Source organism: Ambystoma mexicanum, chromosome 8 (assembly GCF_040938575.1).
Source record: "Ambystoma mexicanum isolate Mex_15411 chromosome 8, UKY_AmexF1_1, whole genome shotgun sequence".
Classification (NCBI taxonomy): Eukaryota; Metazoa; Chordata; class Amphibia; order Caudata; family Ambystomatidae; genus Ambystoma; species Ambystoma mexicanum.
This window is the reverse complement of record NC_090929.1, coordinates 580,193,906-580,214,859: the sequence shown is the minus strand read 5'-3', so window position 1 is coordinate 580,214,859 and position 20,954 is coordinate 580,193,906. Positions and strand designations below refer to the sequence as shown.

The 20,954-nt window shown below is 45.0% G+C and overlaps 1 protein-coding gene across 4 annotated transcripts in view; it reads right to left on the bottom strand.

Moving 5' to 3' along the window:
- Positions 1-20,954, bottom strand: part of KCNAB2 (potassium voltage-gated channel subfamily A regulatory beta subunit 2) — a 1,347,681-nt gene that overhangs the window by 840,750 nt on the left and 485,977 nt on the right. For all 4 annotated transcript variants that reach the window (XM_069610272.1, XM_069610273.1, XM_069610271.1 and 1 more), the window contains one exon: positions 1,040-1,169. In XM_069610272.1, the coding sequence (XP_069466373.1) occupies positions 1,040-1,116 (77 nt within the window). In that variant the 5' untranslated portion in view covers positions 1,117-1,169. The remainder of the gene's footprint in view (positions 1-1,039; positions 1,170-20,954) is intronic.

Sequence of the window (20,954 nt, the reverse complement as noted above, 5' to 3'; positions counted from 1 at the left end):
TTGGTCCTCGGGGTATCACCACTATGATAAGGGAGATTACTCTAGAGGTTCGCTTGACTCTTGAGCTGCCCCAAACCCCTACCGGATTTCCCATTGCTCCAGTTAGCTGTAGAGTGTCAGCACTGCGTCAGCAGTTCTTCCTGGGGTGATGAGCCGAATCGTGTTGGTTCAGCGCTTCCTTCACTCCACTCCCTGCTTCGTCCTTGCCGCTCCACAGAGGCTTGGGCCACACGGTTCTGGTGCTGTTGCAGGACCACACAGTCCATCTCCCAGAGGTTACGCCACAGCTGACTTATTTCACACTCTTCCATTGGTCTGGAGCTTGACTTCCACTGCAGTGCTAAACCCGACCGTTCCTGGATATCCCTGCCACTGGCGATCAGCGTTCCTGTAGTGTTGCGTTCCCAGGTTCAAACCTCCCGGGCTGCGTTGGCTTCACGCTGATTTCTCTCCACATTTTCCAGTCCTTTCTCACTCTGTTTCCTGTGGCTGCATCCTCCTCAGCGTAAAGTCAAAATCCTTCTTTTCTGTTGCTGAGGTAATCTTTATGCCTCTTTGGGGCCAACTCTTCTCAGTACTATGGTAAGGCAACCTTTTCTTACTCTGCAGGTTCCTTTGGCTCTTCTTTGTCTGGGTCATATTAATATGAGGATCAAAGACAGAAGAGACATTACCATAACAGACAGTAGTGTTATCAGGGATTTCTGACAGGGACTTGGTCCCAAGGGAAAGGCGGTTAGGTAGTGCCTTCATGGAACGAGAGTCACTATACCCATGAGGGGAGGTTCTGCCTGTGCGGTCCCAGTTTCCCCCGCATTCCCCCACGAGGAGCACTATTGGGTATTTATACCTTTATCTATTATGTTGTGGCACTCAAATTGCCACGACCACACACTTTACTATGCAAATTGTGGATATGAAACTACTGCTGATCTAAAGATACATTAACTGGTCAGGAATACTGACGCCTGAAAACACAGCTGTTCAAAAGACTAGTTTGGTGCACAGAAAACCAAGAGGAGCTGCTGCCATCGCTCACCTGTAAATCATTCCCGGGGAGCCCGTCTGTCTTAACGAAAGTCGAGCCGGGGAATCCGTGGTCGATTCTGGATACATCGAGCCAGTGTCAGACTCAAAGTCCAACCTTGGTTTTCACCCCCTAAACGATCCTAAGGGAGAAAAAGAAGAAATGTAGGTTCAGACTTTCCAAATAAAGCTGCCATGAAAGATTCACAATGTACATTGAGGAATGCTCAGAGAAAACATTTATCCCTACTGCACAATCTGGGCACTAACTCAGATCCATATTTTCATAACTAACAGAGCGATCAGAGTTACATAGATCACAATCCCACTATAGATCTTACCTGCAAAAATGATAAAATAATTGATCCTCGCATATCACGAACCCCTAATAGCCTGAACGGCCTTCCCGCTCCCACCCGGGCCCCCAGAAAAAATGACATCTAGAGAAGCCATGAAAAAACAGACATTGAAGACAAAGGTTTTGTGCTTCATAATTGCGCCGTTTACAGATTTGGAGGTCGCAAGGCCTGCAGGGTTCAGTAAGCCACACCTGTTAACTTGTATGTGGGATTCTCAGCGTTCTAACAGTTTCCCGTGGCCATGTGCGAGATGGCCATTAAGTCCTGTTTTTGCTTTCAATTCTGGGACTTGTTCCTTTTTCTTTACCATTTGAAATTTAGGAAAGCTAAAAGTTGCAGAATGTGTAGGTAAGAACAGGACTCTGTGGGCTTTTCACTCGTGGCCATGAGAACATTGAAAGCGCTGGATTCTGAAGACTACAGGAAGACAGCCTAGACATGAATGGAGCAATATTCATTGCCACACCTTGATGCCACCTATTGTGTGATACACTGATCATTTACCAGCACAGTTGCATTAAACCACAGTAAACAAATACACCTGTGGTCATGTTAAATATAAGCCAATAATGAAGCCACTAAAGATCAGCTGCAAGTTCGTTTTTTCCAAATTTATCACAGTGCTTGTATAGCACTTTTATCCAATGCACTTAACAAAAATCAGATATAACGGTCCGATAATAATGAACAATAAGAGAGCATGATCCACAGTTAAAGTTCACATGATAGGAATAAGTAAGACTAAGAGCAACAGATTATGCACAAGCAGTGTGTTGTAAATGAGATTTGAGTCACTTCTTAAATTGAGCTAAAGAGGAACAAGAGCGAACTTCAAAAGAGAAAGTTCCACTGTTTGGGAGCTATAACTTGAAATTAACAAACGTGACTGTGCACATGGTGGTCAATGAACAGAAAAAAGGACTTGATAATAAAAATGGCACGCTCTAGTAGGGTGATAGAGAGATACTAAAGAACAAAGATGAAGAAGGGCCAAGGTGGTAATAGATTTTAAAACTAACCAAGAAACTGCGATTCAAAACAAAGTTTGCCCAGAAGCCATTGAAGAAGAGTCAATAGAACTAGAAACATTGGAAGAAGGAGGTAGGCAAAATATGATTCTCACCACATAATTGAGGACAGATCGTAGGGGATAAAGAGCAGTTATACAAATAAAGAACAATAATGCAGAGGAGAAGAATGGTTTGCAGCAGAACTTTAGAAGATAAAAAGGTTAACAAATGGTGAGTTTTCATTATAATAAAAAGGTGAACGCAGCAAAATTGAACTACAGCAGCACATTGGGCCTGTAGTGTAAATGAAGAGTCAGAATAAGAGTTAAGAGATTTATGATAGATAGGAAGCTAAAGTGACATAAAATAAATCAAGGAAGGCGAGGAAATCGAGGAAGAAGCAAGAAATAATATAATGAGTTTTTTTTCCCAGTTGAGACAAAGAAAACAAGAAGCCTTGGCGGATTGGACTACCTACACACAAGAGGAAAGGCACCGATTAGTAGAGTCATTAAAGGAGAGAATGGTAAGAAAGATCTGTGTATATTGTCAGTGTAAAGATGAACCTGAAAACCGAGGTCGGAGATTAAAGAGGCCAACAAGGGCATCTAGAGTATAAATAAGAGTGGATCTAAAACCGAACCCTGAGGAACACCGTAGGGAAGAGTGAGGAGTCATGAGGATGAATCCTTCGAGAAGATGACAAAGGAACAATTAGAAAGGTAGGAAGAAAACCTTGGCAGAGAAATATTAGAAAAAAAACAAAGAGGAAAGAATGGAGAGCAGAGTGGGATGATAAACTGTGTCAAAAGCCGCACTGATGTCAAGTAAGACCAAGACAGTAGAGAGTTTCAGATGTCGGGCATGGAGAATTGAATTTGAGATGGATAAGAAGAACAGGGCTGAATCCAGATTGATGGGAAGGAAGGAAATTGTAAGAATTGAGATAAGAGCCAAATTGACAATATGCAAAGTGTTCGATTAATTTTGGACAAGTAAGGTAAAAGAGAAATTGGGTGATAATGTGAAGGTTCTTTTGGATCTAGGCAATGTTTTTAAATAACGGAATGATAGTAGCAACTTTAAAGGAAGGAGGGCAATGACAAGATAGTATAGAACGATTAAAAAGAGGAGATAAAGAGAAGCAAAAGCAGAAGAGAAATATTGGATTAAGGAAGCAGGGAGGGGATCAGAAAGAGCAGCAGTAAGGTGGGATTGGAAAATAGAAGAGAATTTGACACTCAGAAATAGGATGAAATGAGAAAGGGGGTTAATTTGAAGTGGAGAAATTAGAAATGGCAAGATTAATCACAGTAACACAGTCTAATGAGAGTCTATGTTTTCAATTTCGGACAGAAAACAGTTAGTCATTAGGAGTAAGAGAGGAAGTAGCGGGATTGTGAGATGTGGGAGAAGTAGTTTAGTAAATTTAGTCTGCAATTAGAAGGTCCGGAGAGATGAAAGTAAAATCCAGGATTACCCTCTTATATGTTTCGGAATAGAAGGACTTAGTTGAAGATTATACGTAGAAGTAGAAAAGTTCAGAGAATAGGACACAAGGTTGGATTGGGGAGATGAATATTAGAGTACCCAGCAACAATAAAAAGTTAGACATCTCAATATTTGAGTAGCCTCATTTTGTACACACTGCAGCCCCTTAGTCAAACGCTCTGCTCTGGGCCTTAAAGCTGCTTCTCTGTGGTAAGCTCCTGAATTTCTTATACATTCCCACAGTGACATCAACTTTGAGCAATTGTGGACAACCGTAATACACCATACAAATGGGTACAATGCTACATGGTGTATAAAACTGGATTACGATTAAAGGCTGCGATTGGTTAGATCAGCTTGTTTTTAAAGGCATACATAGTTCTGAAAAGCCCAGGGTATCAGCAGTCCACCTTTTTGACAATTCCGCTTCAACCACGACAGACACAACATTCAGAAGTGCAACATTTTATCTTCAAATATTAGACAAATGAAAGGCCCCGCTGCTAATGACGAGGGGGGTTTATGCAATGAGTTAAACGCCGTCATCTTAGAGTAGCTTAGGAACTCCATTTTCTTGACCATGCACGTTTGATCGTGCTGGAATTACTGTGAACTAAGTCACAACATGAATAGCGTGAACATGTGGGTTTGGTATGGTTTCAGACATGAATGACTGATGACCAGATGGCCCTTCTTCACAGCTTCACAAGGAGGTGGAGATCAAGGACTCCTGATAACAAACATAATGATAGGCAACCAAGACAGGTGGCAACCACAAAGGCACCCGCTTTGAGATGACAGTAGCATTGCTAATTATAACCTCATGCCCCTGTCACAATAAACAAACTGGGCAAAAATATTCCTTTCTCTAAAATATTTTTTAATCAAGAGGGTTGGTGCGTACAGACAATGGCTCATCAGGAATTAAAAATCCCCATCCATTGCAGGTCAGCCGTGTTCAACTGGCTAAGATTATCCAATTGCGATGCGCCAAATATAAACTTTACAGTAGCAATTGCACAATTAGGAGGTCTGCCAGCAGAATCGTTTTTCCACTTACTTAAAAACACCAGCCAATAGAACCAATAATGTGCATGCCACACTCCTGATAAGAGTAGACCTGAACACTAGCCAATATCATCCATATCACTTTCCGGAATTGGCTTTAACTCTAAATCCTGTAAACTGGTTTGGAGGTAATCTAGTCTACCCACAAACAAATGCTTAGGATGGACCATTCGCGCACCCAAACTGTCACTGTAATTCTAGGCCGGTTTCATGCAAATCCCAGAGGGGCATTTTTGCAAGTATACTAAACTCCTGACTGCACATTTTGACACTGCACACTACCTTGTATTACACTATGCTGCACAGCACGGCACAATGCGTGTTCATCAACCACAAGGACAGACGCTGTCAAAAAAATGGAGAATTAAAAATGCTTGGTTACACTGAAAAATGTTCTCACTGTGCTTGTATGCCAATGATGGTAACTAACTGTATTGGTAAACTTATCAGATTTAACCCAATAACAGATAACCTCTAAGCACCATATGAGACTGGTCAACAGGCCAAGATAACATGAAGACACATTATAGGAATGGGTTAGAAATTTGAATGCATACAGTTGAATGCAGGTTCTGAATCTGAGGAAATTGGAAATATAGAGGTGGTGCTGTATTGTGGCATTGAGGATGACAGAAAAACAAGAGAATGGAAGCATGAGGTTTTCAGTAGTATAACACCTGGATAAGTCAATATTCTTAATTTACTTTTTCACAGAATTATTAACATTTAGGGACTTGATCCCTCATCCAATCAAAATGTGGTATACAAGCTTTTGCTTGTCACACAGGCCATTAGATCTTCCTAATAACCAGTTGCATAACCAATTGAATGGCCTCTTCAAAGTTTATACACCATTGGTCCCTACAGGTGTCCCCCAAGTTATCAGCTTCAGACGCTTGGTTATCGATTGGAATTTCGCCCAATTATAGGAACATTTCTAATTAGATGGGTGCAGCTGTCAGATACCCACTGATGAGAAGTTATGCATTTCTCTATCAAGGAATATGTGGATTTCTAGATTATTTACCCTACACAACACACTGCAATTTCAGAACAGGTGCGACACCATTATGCAGCATTGTGATGACGTCATGGGGTAAATGGCAGCCATTTATTGGAAACGGTTGAGTCTTAGTTGAACAAGGCACTGGATGTGAGTAGACACATAAGACAGGCAAGATAACAGAAGCAGTGTTTTACTAAGGGATTCTGCATATAAGAGTATTACAAGTGCCAAGAGGCTTAGGAAATTGGTGGACCAAACACAATGATTGTTATTCTTTAACCAACAGGCTACTTGCATTACATTATACTGCACAGCATGGCACAATGCGTGCTCATCAACCACAAGGACAGACAGGAGGGGAGTAGCTACAGACTTTGAGAATCATATTGGGGTCCTGACCTTCCAAAAATGTGGACATACTGTGCTGTTGAGGAAGCAGGAGACTGACCAAGAGAAGGCATGTTTTATAATGCTTTATTGTTACACAAAAAGAAAATACTCATCTGTCACTACTTTGAGGTGGTTTCCTTACCTAACAAGAGGCAATGTGGGGCGGTCAGGTCACTAAAGTTCTTAAAAAAATAAAAACAGTCCTGGTCAAAACCCTGTTATCACTAGCACTATAGCACACAACTTAACATAAATATAAGACCCCCTGTGATCCAAGGGGGATGACTCTCTCCCATACGCAAAATGGGCAGATTCTCAGGATAAAGGAAAAGTCTCAAAACAAAGTTCTGATAAACCTGGGAGGATGACTCCCTCCTCCCAGCGGACTCCTTGTAGATCCAAACAGTGCTCCTTGTGACGAAACAAAGTTCCAAAGTGAAGTAAGACTCAGTGTTCTTGTGCAGAAAAAGTTCAATAAAAATGCTCCAAAGCAAACAAACTCAAATGTCTATGTGGCCCCACCCGGGACAATAAGGATTTGAGTAGCAGTGGATCTTCCTTCAGTCCCTCAAGTATTACCTCCTTGTGGAATTGGCCAGGAACTCGAGATCGAAAGTGGTGTACACCATACGGGGTATTTTTTGGTTAGGTTCCCGACCCCACCCGGACATTAGCGCCTCTCATGTAACTTTAATCTGGGAGTTCTTCACTAGTTCTTCCTCGGGTCTTGTGAACCGCAAGATTATATAAGGTGCTTCTTTTCTGTCTTTAGCCAGTCGGTGATCGTCGGCTAGAGGCTGATGTTGGTTATATGGTTGCGGTCTGCCGGCAACCTTTCTAGGCCACCCTCACCTGGGCCCGCCTTCCTGCTGCTGTTCCCTCTGGAAGGCGCAGCTTCGGCAGTGTTTTTGGACCACACAGTCCACCCTTGTTCTCGAGTCCTGCTGCAACACCTTCTTTGCCTTTGTGCCTTTTTGGTCGGTCCTCGCCGGATAGCTCTTCGGTGGCTCGTCTGTTCACCCGGTTCACAGGTATCCCGACTTGCCATATCTGTAAGCAAACAGGGGTCAGTAGGATTCTGTCAACCGGAGGAAAGAGATGAACTTGGAAAATCCTCCTGGTGCTCGTTCTTCGTTCTCTTCTCAGGCCCTTTCCTGCTAAAAGGTTTAAATAGGAAGTCCGGCCCTTGCGCAGCGTCAGTCACCTGACTTCCAGGTGTATCAGTGTTGTTGCGCCTTACCTGTTAACTTTGTCGTTTGTGGTGGTTGACGAAGTAAGTGTTTTAGGGGTTTTACAAAAAACAGATTCTACTACATTGCCCGCTGAGGAGGGGAAGGGTTTTGGGTCACGGGTGTAGATGTTACAGGACCCCGGGGATAGATCTATGCCACTTTCCCCGGGAAGGACATTTCCCGCCATGAGGTCCTCCCACTGCGCACCGTCCCCAGGGCCATTATTGGGTAGCGGCTGCACCATCCTGGCCTCATTGGGAAAGGGGCCCCTTTGTGAAGAAGTGACGCTATCTGTTGGATCATCATAATAACCAGATGGTATTCAGAAAAACTAGGACAGCTGCAAGCCGCCTATCCACCAGCTGCCCCTCAACAAAGGTACATGGCTCTAGCTATGTTTCTTCCCTCCGGTTGTACACCATTAGCAAGCGATGCCAGTTGGATTTCAATGTATAGCTGGCTTTATTTACAGCGGTTAGGCACTCCATCTATCACATCTTTAGCATCAAAATTGGCAGACATTAAGGGAGCACAGGATGCTGCTGCAGCCATGAACCTAGGCTTATCTATAGCATCTAATACTTATCAAATGGTTGAGAGCATAATTCTACCTTTATTGAAATGAGATGCTGCAAGACTAGGTCATAGAAAGCCATCCCTATTAAATGAACAAGAAAAACAGGAGCAATTTGGGTACACAGCGATATCCACTTATCAGTCACTAGGCAGAGATCACCTAGGCAGGAGACCTGCAGGGGCACAGAAAAAGGCTAACAAGGATAGTAAGTCAGACAAAGCGGTACATTACCAAGGGAGACCCCAAAGAGGAAAGGGATCTGTTTCAATGTAAAAGGGGTGGTAGAACACACAGACATCAGCTTCCTCCAATAGAGGATGAAAAATACCCAAAACATGAACCAAAGAATAAGAAGTCTACAGGGCACATAGACACCCCTCAGTGGCAAGGCACTCACAGAGGTAGAAGGCATTGGGGTAAACCTAGAGGGCAGCCTAATTTTAGACCACCAGACGATGACTTCAGAGATAGAAAATAAATTAAGTCTATGGAAATATGGTATTGATGAGGGCTCATATCATCCCCCACAGGCAGAGACACCAGACTGTTCTAAGGCTGAGGGGAAAGACGTGAAAGCTGAAAGGAAGCACACTGCAGCCCTTTGAGTTCAACAACATGCAGAGTCTGCGCACTCATCAAATTATTCCCAAGACAAGGCATCACGTGGACTGGATAGAAGTCCTTTTAGATTCTGGGTCCGATGTTTCTATATTTAAATGCAGCCACAAGGCATTGTTGGAGCACACAAAGTCACATAAAAAGGCAGAACACCCAACTCGGCAATCCTTAGCAAAATAGGAAGTGTATTTTGTAACCATTCAGGTGGAAGGTGAAAATCCCAAAAAGATTGAGGCACTGTTTTGGCCACAGTTACATATCCAATAAAAAGGGCTCTTCGCACTCCAGGATTGGCCATCATTGTATGTGAGACAAGCACCTAGAGGTGAAGTAGTAGTGACACTTGCCTTTTCAAAAGAAATGAGTTGGGACATAGTGTCATGAATGCATGTGCTTGGAAGCTCTGGACTAAATGGAAACTCTGCCATTGAAGTTCCGCCACGTCGCTTTTACCAACTTTCCATCGTGGACTAGCTTCCCAGCCGCAGTCACGTGATGGCAATTTCTATGGCTTGCTCCACCCCCTTCATCGCATTTTAACCCTCGTAGTTTCACTTTGGTTACCGACACTAGTTTTCCTGCTTTTTCTTCCTTCATCTTTTGCTCTGCCTCTCCGGATTACTAAGGCCTACCTTGCTGCATTAGCTACCCTTTTCCTCTCGCTCTGACTCTTGCTACCTCGCTGGTTCTCCGCTCCCATTCTGCCTGGCTGCTTGTTCTACACTGGGTTTCTGTGCAAATACCCACAACCATAGGAACAATTACCAAAGCTGTGCGTACCCGGTGCTACCATCCGCAGGGTTTTTTTTACATCCACCCTGGCTTTTTTCCTGCTATCGGGCTGTTTCCGGGAGGCTCACCTCCAACACTCTGTTACCATTCGTAGGACATAGTGGCGATCTCACGGAACCGACCCCATCTCCTCGACAAGAAGGGTACCTCCAAACTGCGCTCAGAGGAATACAGATCAAGCCCTTCAGATCCATCCACCTCTTCCTCTTCAAGTGAGAATGAAGGGGAACTTGGGGTGAGTCGCGGGACGTAGTGCAAAAATATGCACAAGCGTAGGCAGTACAGGGAGCAGTGCAACGTTTTAAACATTACACAAGACATGATCTGGAATGTCCAGCACATGTAATCCCAGTTTTGACACCACCGGCACCACAGAGGCAGTATCCCATAAGTCACAAGCAATTGCACACATTCAAACAATAATGGACCAATTAATACACCAAGGGGTAATTATAAAGCAAGCAAGCCCACATAATACTCCTTTGTTGTCAGTTTTCAAACAGGATTAATTTATCTTCATGTGTTAGATTACAGAATTTTAAATGCATATTGTAAAACTGAGGGAGTCCAAAATGTACATAGCTCAGGACTCCCTGCCAACTTGCACAGATCAAAGTACAAAACAAACCTTGATCTAGGTAATGGATATTTTACACAACCTTCAAGTGAGGAAAGCCAAATATATATTGCATTTACTTTTAAGGGTATGCATTTTCAATTCACCAGAAGAATGCAGGGGTATAAGAAATCACCCAGCACATCCTCAAGTAGGATACAGAGATCGTTGGCAGACATTTCCAACAGTTGGCAATATGTTGATGACATCTATATCACCCATGAACATTTGAAGAAGTCTATAATTGCTCACTGTGAGGTCATCTTCCTGGGGTTTACTCTTATGGACGAGGGCAGAGGCTTGTCAGAGGAATGTCTCGAGAAGTGTGCCAGGATACGCCCGCCTAACTCACTAAGTCAATTTCAAGCCATTTAAAATGTTGGCAAAATGTATATATCCAATTTTACCACTATAGTGAAACCATTGTATGTTTTGATAAAAACCAAACTTCAAAGCAGCTCATCAGTTATGAGAGCATACGCACATATTGCACCATGTGTACTCACCGATGACAAACTGGTCCCTTGCAAGACAGGATCACAGATAAGGATCTAGAGATAAATCTCTTGGTGGGGGAGAACGCTTTCTATATACAGTTTGTAATTTAGTGGAGACCTAACCAATTGCTTATAAATCACATGTGTATTACACTCCTGAATTGAGATTTACACCGGAGAAGAAAATTCTCTCTGCAGTACAGATTATTCAGACAGAGCGCCCTTTAGCAGCGAATAGAACTATGCACAAAAACATACCTTTAGTGCAACTTGAGGCTGCAACACAAGCTAGTATAATGCAAAAGCATTACACACTAGATGGATTAAATGGCCAGCATCACAACATGCTCCAGAAGTAAAATATCAAAGCAGAATTGCAAAGAATGAGTGGTTTGACATGGACAATGGATACAGAGCCAGGCACCTCATTACCTGAAATCTCATTGTTCGATTATTTCCAAATTATTTATTGTGATGGATCGGCAATTCCAACTGTTGGCAAAAGTTCCAAATATGCAGCCACATGTGCTGCCATCACAGGGCACTTTACACATGAGGAAACATTTATACATACTGACATTGCAACAAAGCACCCGGGAGACATGTCCTCTGTAAGACAGGCATGGTACTAAAGCAAGACAGACAAGTAATCACAAGTGTGTTTATTAAACAATAAAGTGGGTGAGATAAACGCCTAATCTAAACCTGAACCTAAGATGGGGCCATCAAATAATAACAATACAGTCCTAGTGGAGTCTAGTCAAATAAAAAGGGCCTATACTGAGAAAACCATATTGCCAATCCTTACCGCTATGTTACAAAATAGTGTGGGATAATGTTCACAAGAAAAGAAAGAAGTGTTCACAAAATGATAAGTCAAGATGTTATGGCCGGGGTCTCCCTTCCCCACGTTTTTAGCATGAGACAAAGCAGGACTCTTGAGCACAGCACATTCCTGGGCTTCTTCGGCACAAGCTTACAGTTCCTTTCCTCTACATCAGGGCCTTATGTGTCCAAGTCTCTTCTCCTGCAAGGTCTCTTGCTTCAGAGGCCAGATATGCCAAAACAAAAGTTCCTTTGGATAATCTTCTCCTTGGGTGATTACTCTTCACCCTTGGATCCCCCTTAGCCAGGCTCCTATACTCCTCTCAATAATTGCTCTCCCTCAATCGGGCTCAGACTGACTATTCACTGTGGACATCCCTTGGTCGGGTTTATACTTGTCACAATGTTGTTCACTTAGCATCTAATCCCAATTAGCCTTCTTATCACAATTTCCTTATTTGTAATATTCAAGAGTCTCAATGTTTTTTTCAACTGCCACCTTTTTGTTAGGTCCCCCTCATCTGGGCTCAGACCTTCCACAGCACTTGCCAATTATAAACAAAGACTTCTGAAGGGGGAACAAGTCTCGCTGGGTCACTTTGTTACCCTATGGAAAGGGTGTATTTATTCACAATAACCAGTTTGCACAGCGTTCTCCTGTGCCGGGTGAAAACTCCTGACTCATAAATTCCCTTAGTAGGATGCAAATGTCAGTTTCACAATTCTATTATCGTCAAAAACGTATACAACGTGTCAAGGACTTTCGATTTTACGAGGGGTTTTTGCTTGACCCGTGTATGACCACCTTGACGCCTCACGTCGGCCTTACCTAAGGCCTCTTGGTATTTGTAGTTTCTTTACCACTTGTTGTTCAACAGTTTCCTCATTCAGGAGAGTGGGGTACCAAGTTCATTCACAAAAGACCTCTGTCTCTTAATCTTCTTAAAGTTACGACTGCAACCTTGAGTCTAACAGAGAGTGGCCCACTATCAGGTTTGTTTGACTCACCGGCTGTGCTGAACTCGTTGTCGTTTCTTTTGCTGTTGGAGTCAAGGGGGGTACCATGATGGTAACCGTGCCTTCCCGCCCTGGCTATCAGTGCGCAAGGGTTTCATGTACCGCTGACATCCGTCACACCACTCGCCAGCTGTGATTCCCAGTCTTATGTTTATTTCATCCGAGGCTTTGCGGGCCTGGGTTGAAAAGGGCAACTGCCTCCTTGATGTCCTTTCAGGTCTCGCCGCCTTTCTCCTCCATTTAAACTGCCGTCGTGGAATAGTGGTCTTTTCGTGTATTTGGCCTTGCTCAAAGTGTGCTCTCGTGCTCTGCCTTTTATCCCAGTAGGGAAGGGAAAGGGCAGTCAGGTGTGTTTAGTTGTCTGCAATTGCCTAACTCTGCCCGACCCTTGTGTTGGGACATTTGAGGTAAATGGCTCTGACATTAGTCTGTTGTCGCTCGCGGGGCGAGAAAGTGATTGTGAAGGAAAAAGTGGGAGAGGGGGGTAGAGTTTCTAAGTATCCTACTGGACAGGATGGGGAAAAGGTGTCATAACGAAGGGGATACCGGGTCTCACCCTTCAGTGACCCACTTCCACTCCCCGGAGACCCCTGATCCAGGTGATGCTCCCGCACTGGTCCACCCCCAAGAACTGGACCCAATAGCGATGGCTGTGTACTGGTCACCTGGATGAGGGATCCCCGGGGACTAGTAAGTGAGACACCTTCAGGTTTCTCACACCGCTCAGACTGCTGAATTGCATCGATTGTTGCTTGCATTATGCCAAGCTGACTGACAGAAGCCCACATTGGTAGTCATAGATTCAGATTACATTGTCAGGGCTTTTAACACTGATTTGCATTGGTGCATTCTGTAAAGAACACATGGTGGCAACAGTAAAGACAGACTGTGATCACAGTTCAAGGGTGTTTATTAAACAGTATGCAGGTTAGAAAAATGCCTAATCTACACCTAAATCTAAGATGGGAGCAAGCGTCGACCATCAAATAAAAAAAGGCAGTCCTAGTGGCTTTGTGTCAAACTAAAAAGTGCCTATACTAAAAAGCCTATTGCCAAAACTTACAACTAAAAAGGGTGTGGGATAGTTTTCAAGGAAAGAAAGAAGTGTTCTCAAATAATATGTCAGGATACGGTAGCTTGGGTCTCCCCTCCCCAAGTTTTGAGCATGGGGTAAGGTGGGATCTGGAGCACAGCACAGTTCTTGAACTTTCCCCAGCATGAGACGACAGTTCCGGTTTCAATTCGTCAGAAGCCCCGACGGCCAAGTCTCCTTTCAACAAAGGTCTCTTGCCTTCGAGGATCAGTAAAACAACAAAAACGCACAAAGTTCCTTTTCACGTTTTATTCGGGTGATGGATTCACCCCTGGGTCCCCCTCTTCTGGGCACTAACCCTTCACAAATCGGATTCCATAAATCAATGACAGTTCCTTTTCTACACGGTCTTTGGGTGATGGCTTCAACCCTGGATCTCCCTCATTCGGGCTCTGACCCCTCTTGACTGTTCGCCTCCCTGCGCCAGGTTCACTATGGCTTTCAACAAAGTCTTCCTCTATCGTTTTCGTACAATGTCTTTTCATCATTCACTGTGAATCTCCCGTTCTCGGGTTCACTTGATCAGGGTGATAATGGCTCACCTTTGTTTAACACTCTTCTGGGAGCAGACCCCTCTCAGTTTCCAGCCTCCCTCCACCGGGTTCACTATGGCTTTTGTCGTCGCAAATATTAATGTCGTTTTGAACAGTTCCAGTGGACATCCCTCAGCCGGGGTCACGTTTGTCCACACACTGTTTCTTGGGACTTTCGACTTCGCCCCTTTCTCATCAGCATCCCTCTTTTGGGTTCACTCTTGCCATATTTACCTTCACATTTACTTTCAATGTTTACGAGATTCACTTCCCTTGCTTTCTCATGTGGCGGGATTCACTTCCCTTGCTTTCTTTATAGTTCTTAGGTCAAAGGCTTTCGACTGTACTGGGATTTTGCTTGACCTCCTGTAGGACCACTTTGACCTCTCCTACAGCCTTCTGGTATTTTTCGGAGCAGCATCCACGTGTTGCCGGTCTCTTTCTGCAGCTGGTCTCCCCTTGAAACAAATTCAAAGAACTGTAAAAGTGTTTTAAGTTGCCACTTTGCGACATTCATTCACCACAGCGCGGGTCTTATCGAGTCAAGGCCGGTACCACGGTGGCAGAAGCCTCCCTTGCTCCGACTTAACAGCGTTGATACGCTTTGTGTACCAACATCTGCTGAAGGACACTTGTTCTATTGTCCTGTCTTACAATTCCCCCCGCAGAGGTTTTGCGGGTCTGAATGGAAAAGGGCAAGGTTGCGTCCCTGCTCGTCAGCCTCTCGATATTTGCCGCCTTTCTCCTCCTTTTTAACTGCCGGGTCTGCATAGCCATCTCCTCATGCGGTCTGCCTTACTCGTACTGTGCTCTCTTGATCCACATTATCCCTGTTGGGAAGGGAAATGGCCATCAGGTGTGTGTGATTCTGATCAATTGCCTGACTTTGCCTAACCCTTATATTGGGACATGCCAGGTAAACGTCTCTGGTGTTAGTCCATTCTCTTGTGTGTCGTGCGAAAGTTTGTGTTGGAAAAAGAGGGTATGTGGGTAGTGGTTTTGAATGTCCTACGTGGTAGGATGAGGAAAAGGTTGAAAGAAGGGGGATACCTGAGTGCCCCCTATCCAGCTGCTCCTCCCTCACTGGTCCACCCCCAGGAACTGGATCCAGTAGCGATGGGCATGTCCTGGCCACCTGGGTGACAGATCCCCGGGTTTAGCCAGGGAGACCCTTCAGGTTTCTCACAATTGAGAAGGATTTCAGAGACAACAGGCATAAAGCTGTTTCTTCCAGACAGCTATGGAAACAAGTTCGGGACCTTAAACAAATGCACCCTTTATTATGGGTTATGCACACAAGAACACATACCAAAGGACACATTCAGAGCTTTGGTAATACATTGGCAGACAAATGAGAAACATACAATGAGAAAAAACAGTAGCAGCCATAACTCACTGAGCGACTGCAATGGATGAGGAAATAAAAGAAGATTGTTTGGGTATTTTACCAGGCCAAACAGCTTCCCATGTAATTACATTTATGACATTAAGAATAATAAAGTAGTCACAATTCCCATGAAAAAAGGGGATCCTACTCAACAAATAATCCCCAACGAAGCAGACAGAGAGAAACAAACAGCTGCCACTCATGCTGGTCTTCCATCTACCCATTCTGGGGTTACAGCAACCACACAGCCGCTTCTTGATAGGTATTGGTAGCCAGGTTTAAGGCAACATGTTAAAGTATACACAGCAAACTGTGACACATGCCTGAAGACAACTGTGGATCCCAGTAAAAAAACCAAAGGAGGTTCCTTTAAGTAAGGCAAACGCTCCTTTTTAAATTCAATATTTGGATCACATAGGCCCGCTATCAGCAGTAAATAAGTACAAATATATCCTAGTAATAGTGTATTATTGCACAAGGTTCACCTGGATGATTCCTCAGAAGAGAACATATGGCAAATGATTCCTCAGAAGAGAACATATGGCAAATCAGACAAAGGCACTACTGGGGGGTGGATATTAGACGATTTAATGTCACTTCGCCAACAGTAATTACATTGACATTTTTATTTTGTCCCACTCCTATGCACCCCCCCCTTCATTACTGTTCCTACCCCAAACCCTTCCCACCCCATTTTTCCACCCAACCCACAAATACCTATTTTTTAATGGAATTTCGAAGTAATTACTTTGTGGTCAATTACCAAGAAGTCATTACTGTTGGCAAAAAAACGGGATATCATCCATAGTAGCCACGACAGCAACTCAAGCATTCCCTGCTGATAATGGTCCAGCTTTCGAGGGATGGCCCTGGGAAAGGTATTAGAAGCTTGGGGGCTGCACCTTTCTAATACGTTCCGTCCTGAGACTAATGGGGTAGTAGAAAGGGTAAATCACTCCATAAAGTTGGCCCTGACTAAATGCATCGTTTCATTGGAGGGTAATTGGGTGGAGCATGTGGCTCTAGTAATGAGAAGTTTAAATAATTTACTATGCTAGTCGGTATGCAGCGGTAGGACTCCATTTGAGCTCTTTTTTGGGAGAAAAAAGTTTAAGCCTGATCTGCACACTCTCCCCAACCCTCTCTCCAGACAAGAGCAACTGCTGGCAACAACGCTGCTGAGGGGAATCCCTCCAGGTGGAAGCTGTTGAGGCCAGTCCTGAGGCCACCATTCAGTGTTGGGTGACTGGGCCTGGGAGAAACCTGAAGGCACTCTCACAACTACTCCCCAGGATCTTCTGCTCAGGTGGCAAGGGAAGGGCCATCACTTTTGGATCCCGACCCGGAGGATGAAAAAGTAAGGGAGGACCACTTGGGTGGAGGGTACTTGGGGATTGAGGGTGGCGAAAGGAGAGACATGGTATCACCCTTTTTCTGACACTGACCTAACTTACACTCCCTCAGCCTTTATAGGATATTGCGGCTCATATCCTAAAATTCCAGTTGAATATTCAGCACGTACTCAGAGGAGGAAGACGCCTCCAAGAGTAATGCAGATTTCCTATGGGAAACACCATTATAGTACTGGGAAGATGAAGAGGGATCCTGAAGATACAGGACTGATGGTCAGGCATGTTGCAGTAATTGGTCTAAGTGGAATAAGGCAAACTAGGAGAAGGTGTCACACCTGAAACCCCTTGATAGGATTCAGCTGCATAAAAGGTGGGGCACAAGACAGGATGAGGGAGAACAGCAGGAAGGCCGGCCCAACCCACGAGAAGCCAAAAGGAGAAGGGGATGCCGAGAAGCTGAGGGACTGCATGTTGAAGCAGAGTCTAATAGTGTAGCGAGGGAGCCGTGTCTCCAGGGAGCCATTGAAGGCAGGAGGAGGAGATGTGGAAAGTGTTGGTCCCTTTGCTGTGGCCAAGCAGTGCATGTTTCCCTGAATGGAAGTACCAATCCAGGGGTGAGTGAGGGGCAGGCAGTGAGACCCTGACCTCAAATGTAAGAAACTGTCTTAACAAGGAAGATAAAAAAGGAGCACCACAACCAGTGAATTTCAAAGAGTGCGAGAAACCCGGTGTGCATATGAAAGTGGCTGAGTTACATTATATTGAAGTGGTTTCATGCAGTCGACACGCTCTCAAAAGCCTCCAATCAAAGCGGGAGAACGAACTGAACGAATGTAATGTTAGAAATGGATTTCGTAGAAACTCTATATGAGAGTAGTCACGTTTGAAGAAGTGGTATCTGATCAATCAAGGACATACAGAAAGTAATAAGAAACTAATGCTATGGAAAGGAGAATGAACGCTACGAACTAGCAGCGGAGGGGAGCCAGTGAAGTGTGAGAAAAATGCAGAACGAACAGAAATGAGCTACATAAGTTGAAGTGAAGGCTGTATATAAAAGCCAAAGTGGAATGTGGAAAAGAGGGCAAGAGAATTGCCAAGGAAGATATATCATTAATATATGAACTTGTGCGTTTTTTTAAACCTGCTAAACCCATCCAAGTCAAGATGGTAGAAAGCTGGGGCAAGGGCAACTGGTTGCGTGATCTGTAATGGGTGGGCCATGTGGCCTGTTAACTGCGCCTAGACCAGGTAGCCCCAACAAATCCAGGAGAATTGGGAAAGCAACCCTGACACAAAAAAAGGGGAACATTATGAGGTTGTTTTGTGTACCAGTAATTGAAGCTTGGGGAAGGGAACCCTGAGCTCCTTTGAAACATTGTTTTCAGAACGATTGCTCGAAGCTTCTGGAAGGGTCCCCCAAGCTCTTTTGGAACATTGTTTTGTGAACCAGTACTTGAAGCTTGGGGAAGGGAACCCTGAGCTCCTTCTGAACTTTGTATATTGAAACCAAGTGTGCTTGAAACTTGAGGAAGAGAAAGCCAAGTCCTGAAGGAACATTTGAAACCTATAATTGTTGGAACAGTATCTTGAACTTGGGAAGGGGAGCTAGAGATTGCTCCAGACTTTTATTTTGAACATATTTTAGTTAGAATAACCCTACACTACATTTCCTTTTAAGATGTGAGGGCAAACATGGGTTTTGACACAGAGACTCTTGATTTTGACTTACAGACATAGATTTTCCTTAGTTTCTTTCGGTATGGAGATCATCACCATAGATATAGGGCAAGTTAGGCATAACACCGATCCAGATACTTAACAAATATTCTTTTGTTAAATTTGCAATCTGTTGTCTGTGTCATCTCTCACACTTCTTTTCTCTCTTAAACTTGGAACAGGGTCTACCAATTGGACGCCCTGAAGAAGGTGCTTGTACTATATGTACACATGGCACACCGAAACTTGAAGACACTACAAAACATATTGAAGATTAATATGGTTGAATTGCCTTCCGTTTTTTCTTCTAATAGTGTGATACTTTGCTTTTTTAACACGTTGGCTAACATTAAGATATCTTGAAAGTCCAAGACCCAGACCTCAAAGATCATTCTAAGTAGGAGTATAGTGACTGTAGGAATGCATGCAATTTAGATAGCATTTGTGAAAATATCAAAAAAGGAACAAGTTACTTACCTGTAACTGTTGTTCTCCAGCATGGGTCTGGCATGGATTCACATGCTCATGAATATTCCCCGTCGTCAGGCTGGGAATCCTCGGTAAAGAAAAAACCAGTATCAGTTTCGTTTCTGATCTGTCTTTCGTAGTAATAACCAATCACTGGTCTCTGCGTCATACTGACCACAGCCAATGACTGCCCTCTACCTAAGCACCGCCTCTGGCAGCCATCTTCAGATTTGGAAGCACGTGAAGTGGCAGTATGACCAAGTGAAGAGCCGCAGAGGGGTAGGCGGGAGGGTTCGCATGTGAATCCATGCCAGACCCATGCTGGAGAACAACAGTTACAGGTAAGTAACTTGTTCCTTCTCCAGCATGGGGTCTGGCATGGATTCACATGCTCATGAATAAAGAATACATAGCAGTACACACATGCACAACCACGGGAGGTGGCAAAGGCTCAACATTAAGCATCACATCAACTCAACATTAAGCATCTTACCTCCTCACCAGGCTCACCTCAGGCGAACAGGTTGCGCAGCACTGCTTGGCCGACCCTGGACTCCTCCCTGGAATCCCGGTCGACGCAGTAGAATTTCGTGAAGGTGTGCGTCGACCTCCACGTAGCAGCCCTGCATATGTCCAGCAGGGGCACACCAGATAGGAACGCTGTGGTAGCTGCGATCGCTCTGGTGGAATGGGCTCTCGGACGGCCAGGCAGCGGTCGGTTTGCCAACCGGTGACAGTACATGATACAGCCGGAGAGCCATCTGGAGATGGAAGCCTTCGAGAGAGCCTTCCCCTGATTGACAGGTCCAAAGTTCACAAAGAGTTGTGACGTCTTCCGAAAACCTTTCGTGCGGTCCACGTAGAACTTCAGCGCTCTAGCTACATCCAGCGAGTGCAAAGTCCTCTCAGCCGGCGACGAAGGCGACGGGAAGAACACAGGTAACACCAAGGGTTCGTTGTGAAAGTCCGACGGTACCTTGGGCATGAAGGAGGGGTGCGTCCTGAGCACTACCCTCGTGTCGTGGAAAGTCAAGTACGGGGCCTTGCAGGAAAGGGCCTGGATCTCTCCCACTCGTCGTGCGGAGGTGATGGCCACGAGAAAAGCTGTTTTCCACGATAGAAACTTCAACGGGGCCGAGTGCAGAGGCTCGAACGGAGGTCCCATGAGTTTGGTCAGCACCACGTTGAGCTCCCACGCCGGGGCCGGAGCCTTCACCGGCGGGAACGATCTGAACAGTCCCTTCATGAACTCTTTCACCAGACGATGAGACCACAAGGACGTCCGGCCCGTGGTTCTGGTGTATCGGGAGATCGCAGCAAGATGAATCTTGATGGACGCGTGTGCCAGACCAGCTTTGGCCAGCGTCAGCAGGTACGGCAGCACTTGGGGAGCCGTAATCCGTAGAGGGTTAATCTTCTGTGCGTGGCACCAGACAGAAAACCTCTTCCATTTGTGTCCGTAGCATTTAAGAGTCGAGGACGCCCTGGCCTTTGCAAGAACCTCTCTGCAATCGGCCGGTATGTCGTATCCTCCAAACTCTAGCGCTGCAGGAGCCAGGCCTGCAAGTTCAGCGACTTCGGGTCGTGGTGGAGGATGGCGCCTCCTTCCCTGGAGAGTAGATCCGCGTCCGCCGGCAGCTTGATTGGCGGGGACGCCGACAAGTCCAGAAGGTCCGGGAACCATATCTGCCTCGGCCACGCAGGTGCGACGAGGATCATCCTGCACCGTGACCTCTTGAGCTGGTTGACGAGCCGGATTAGCAGAGGCAAGGGAGGGAACGCGTAGAGGAACAGGCCCTCCCAGGGGAACGAGAAAGCATCGCCCATGCTCCTCGTCTGGGGAAACCTGCTGGCGAACCTCCGGCACTTGGTGTTCGT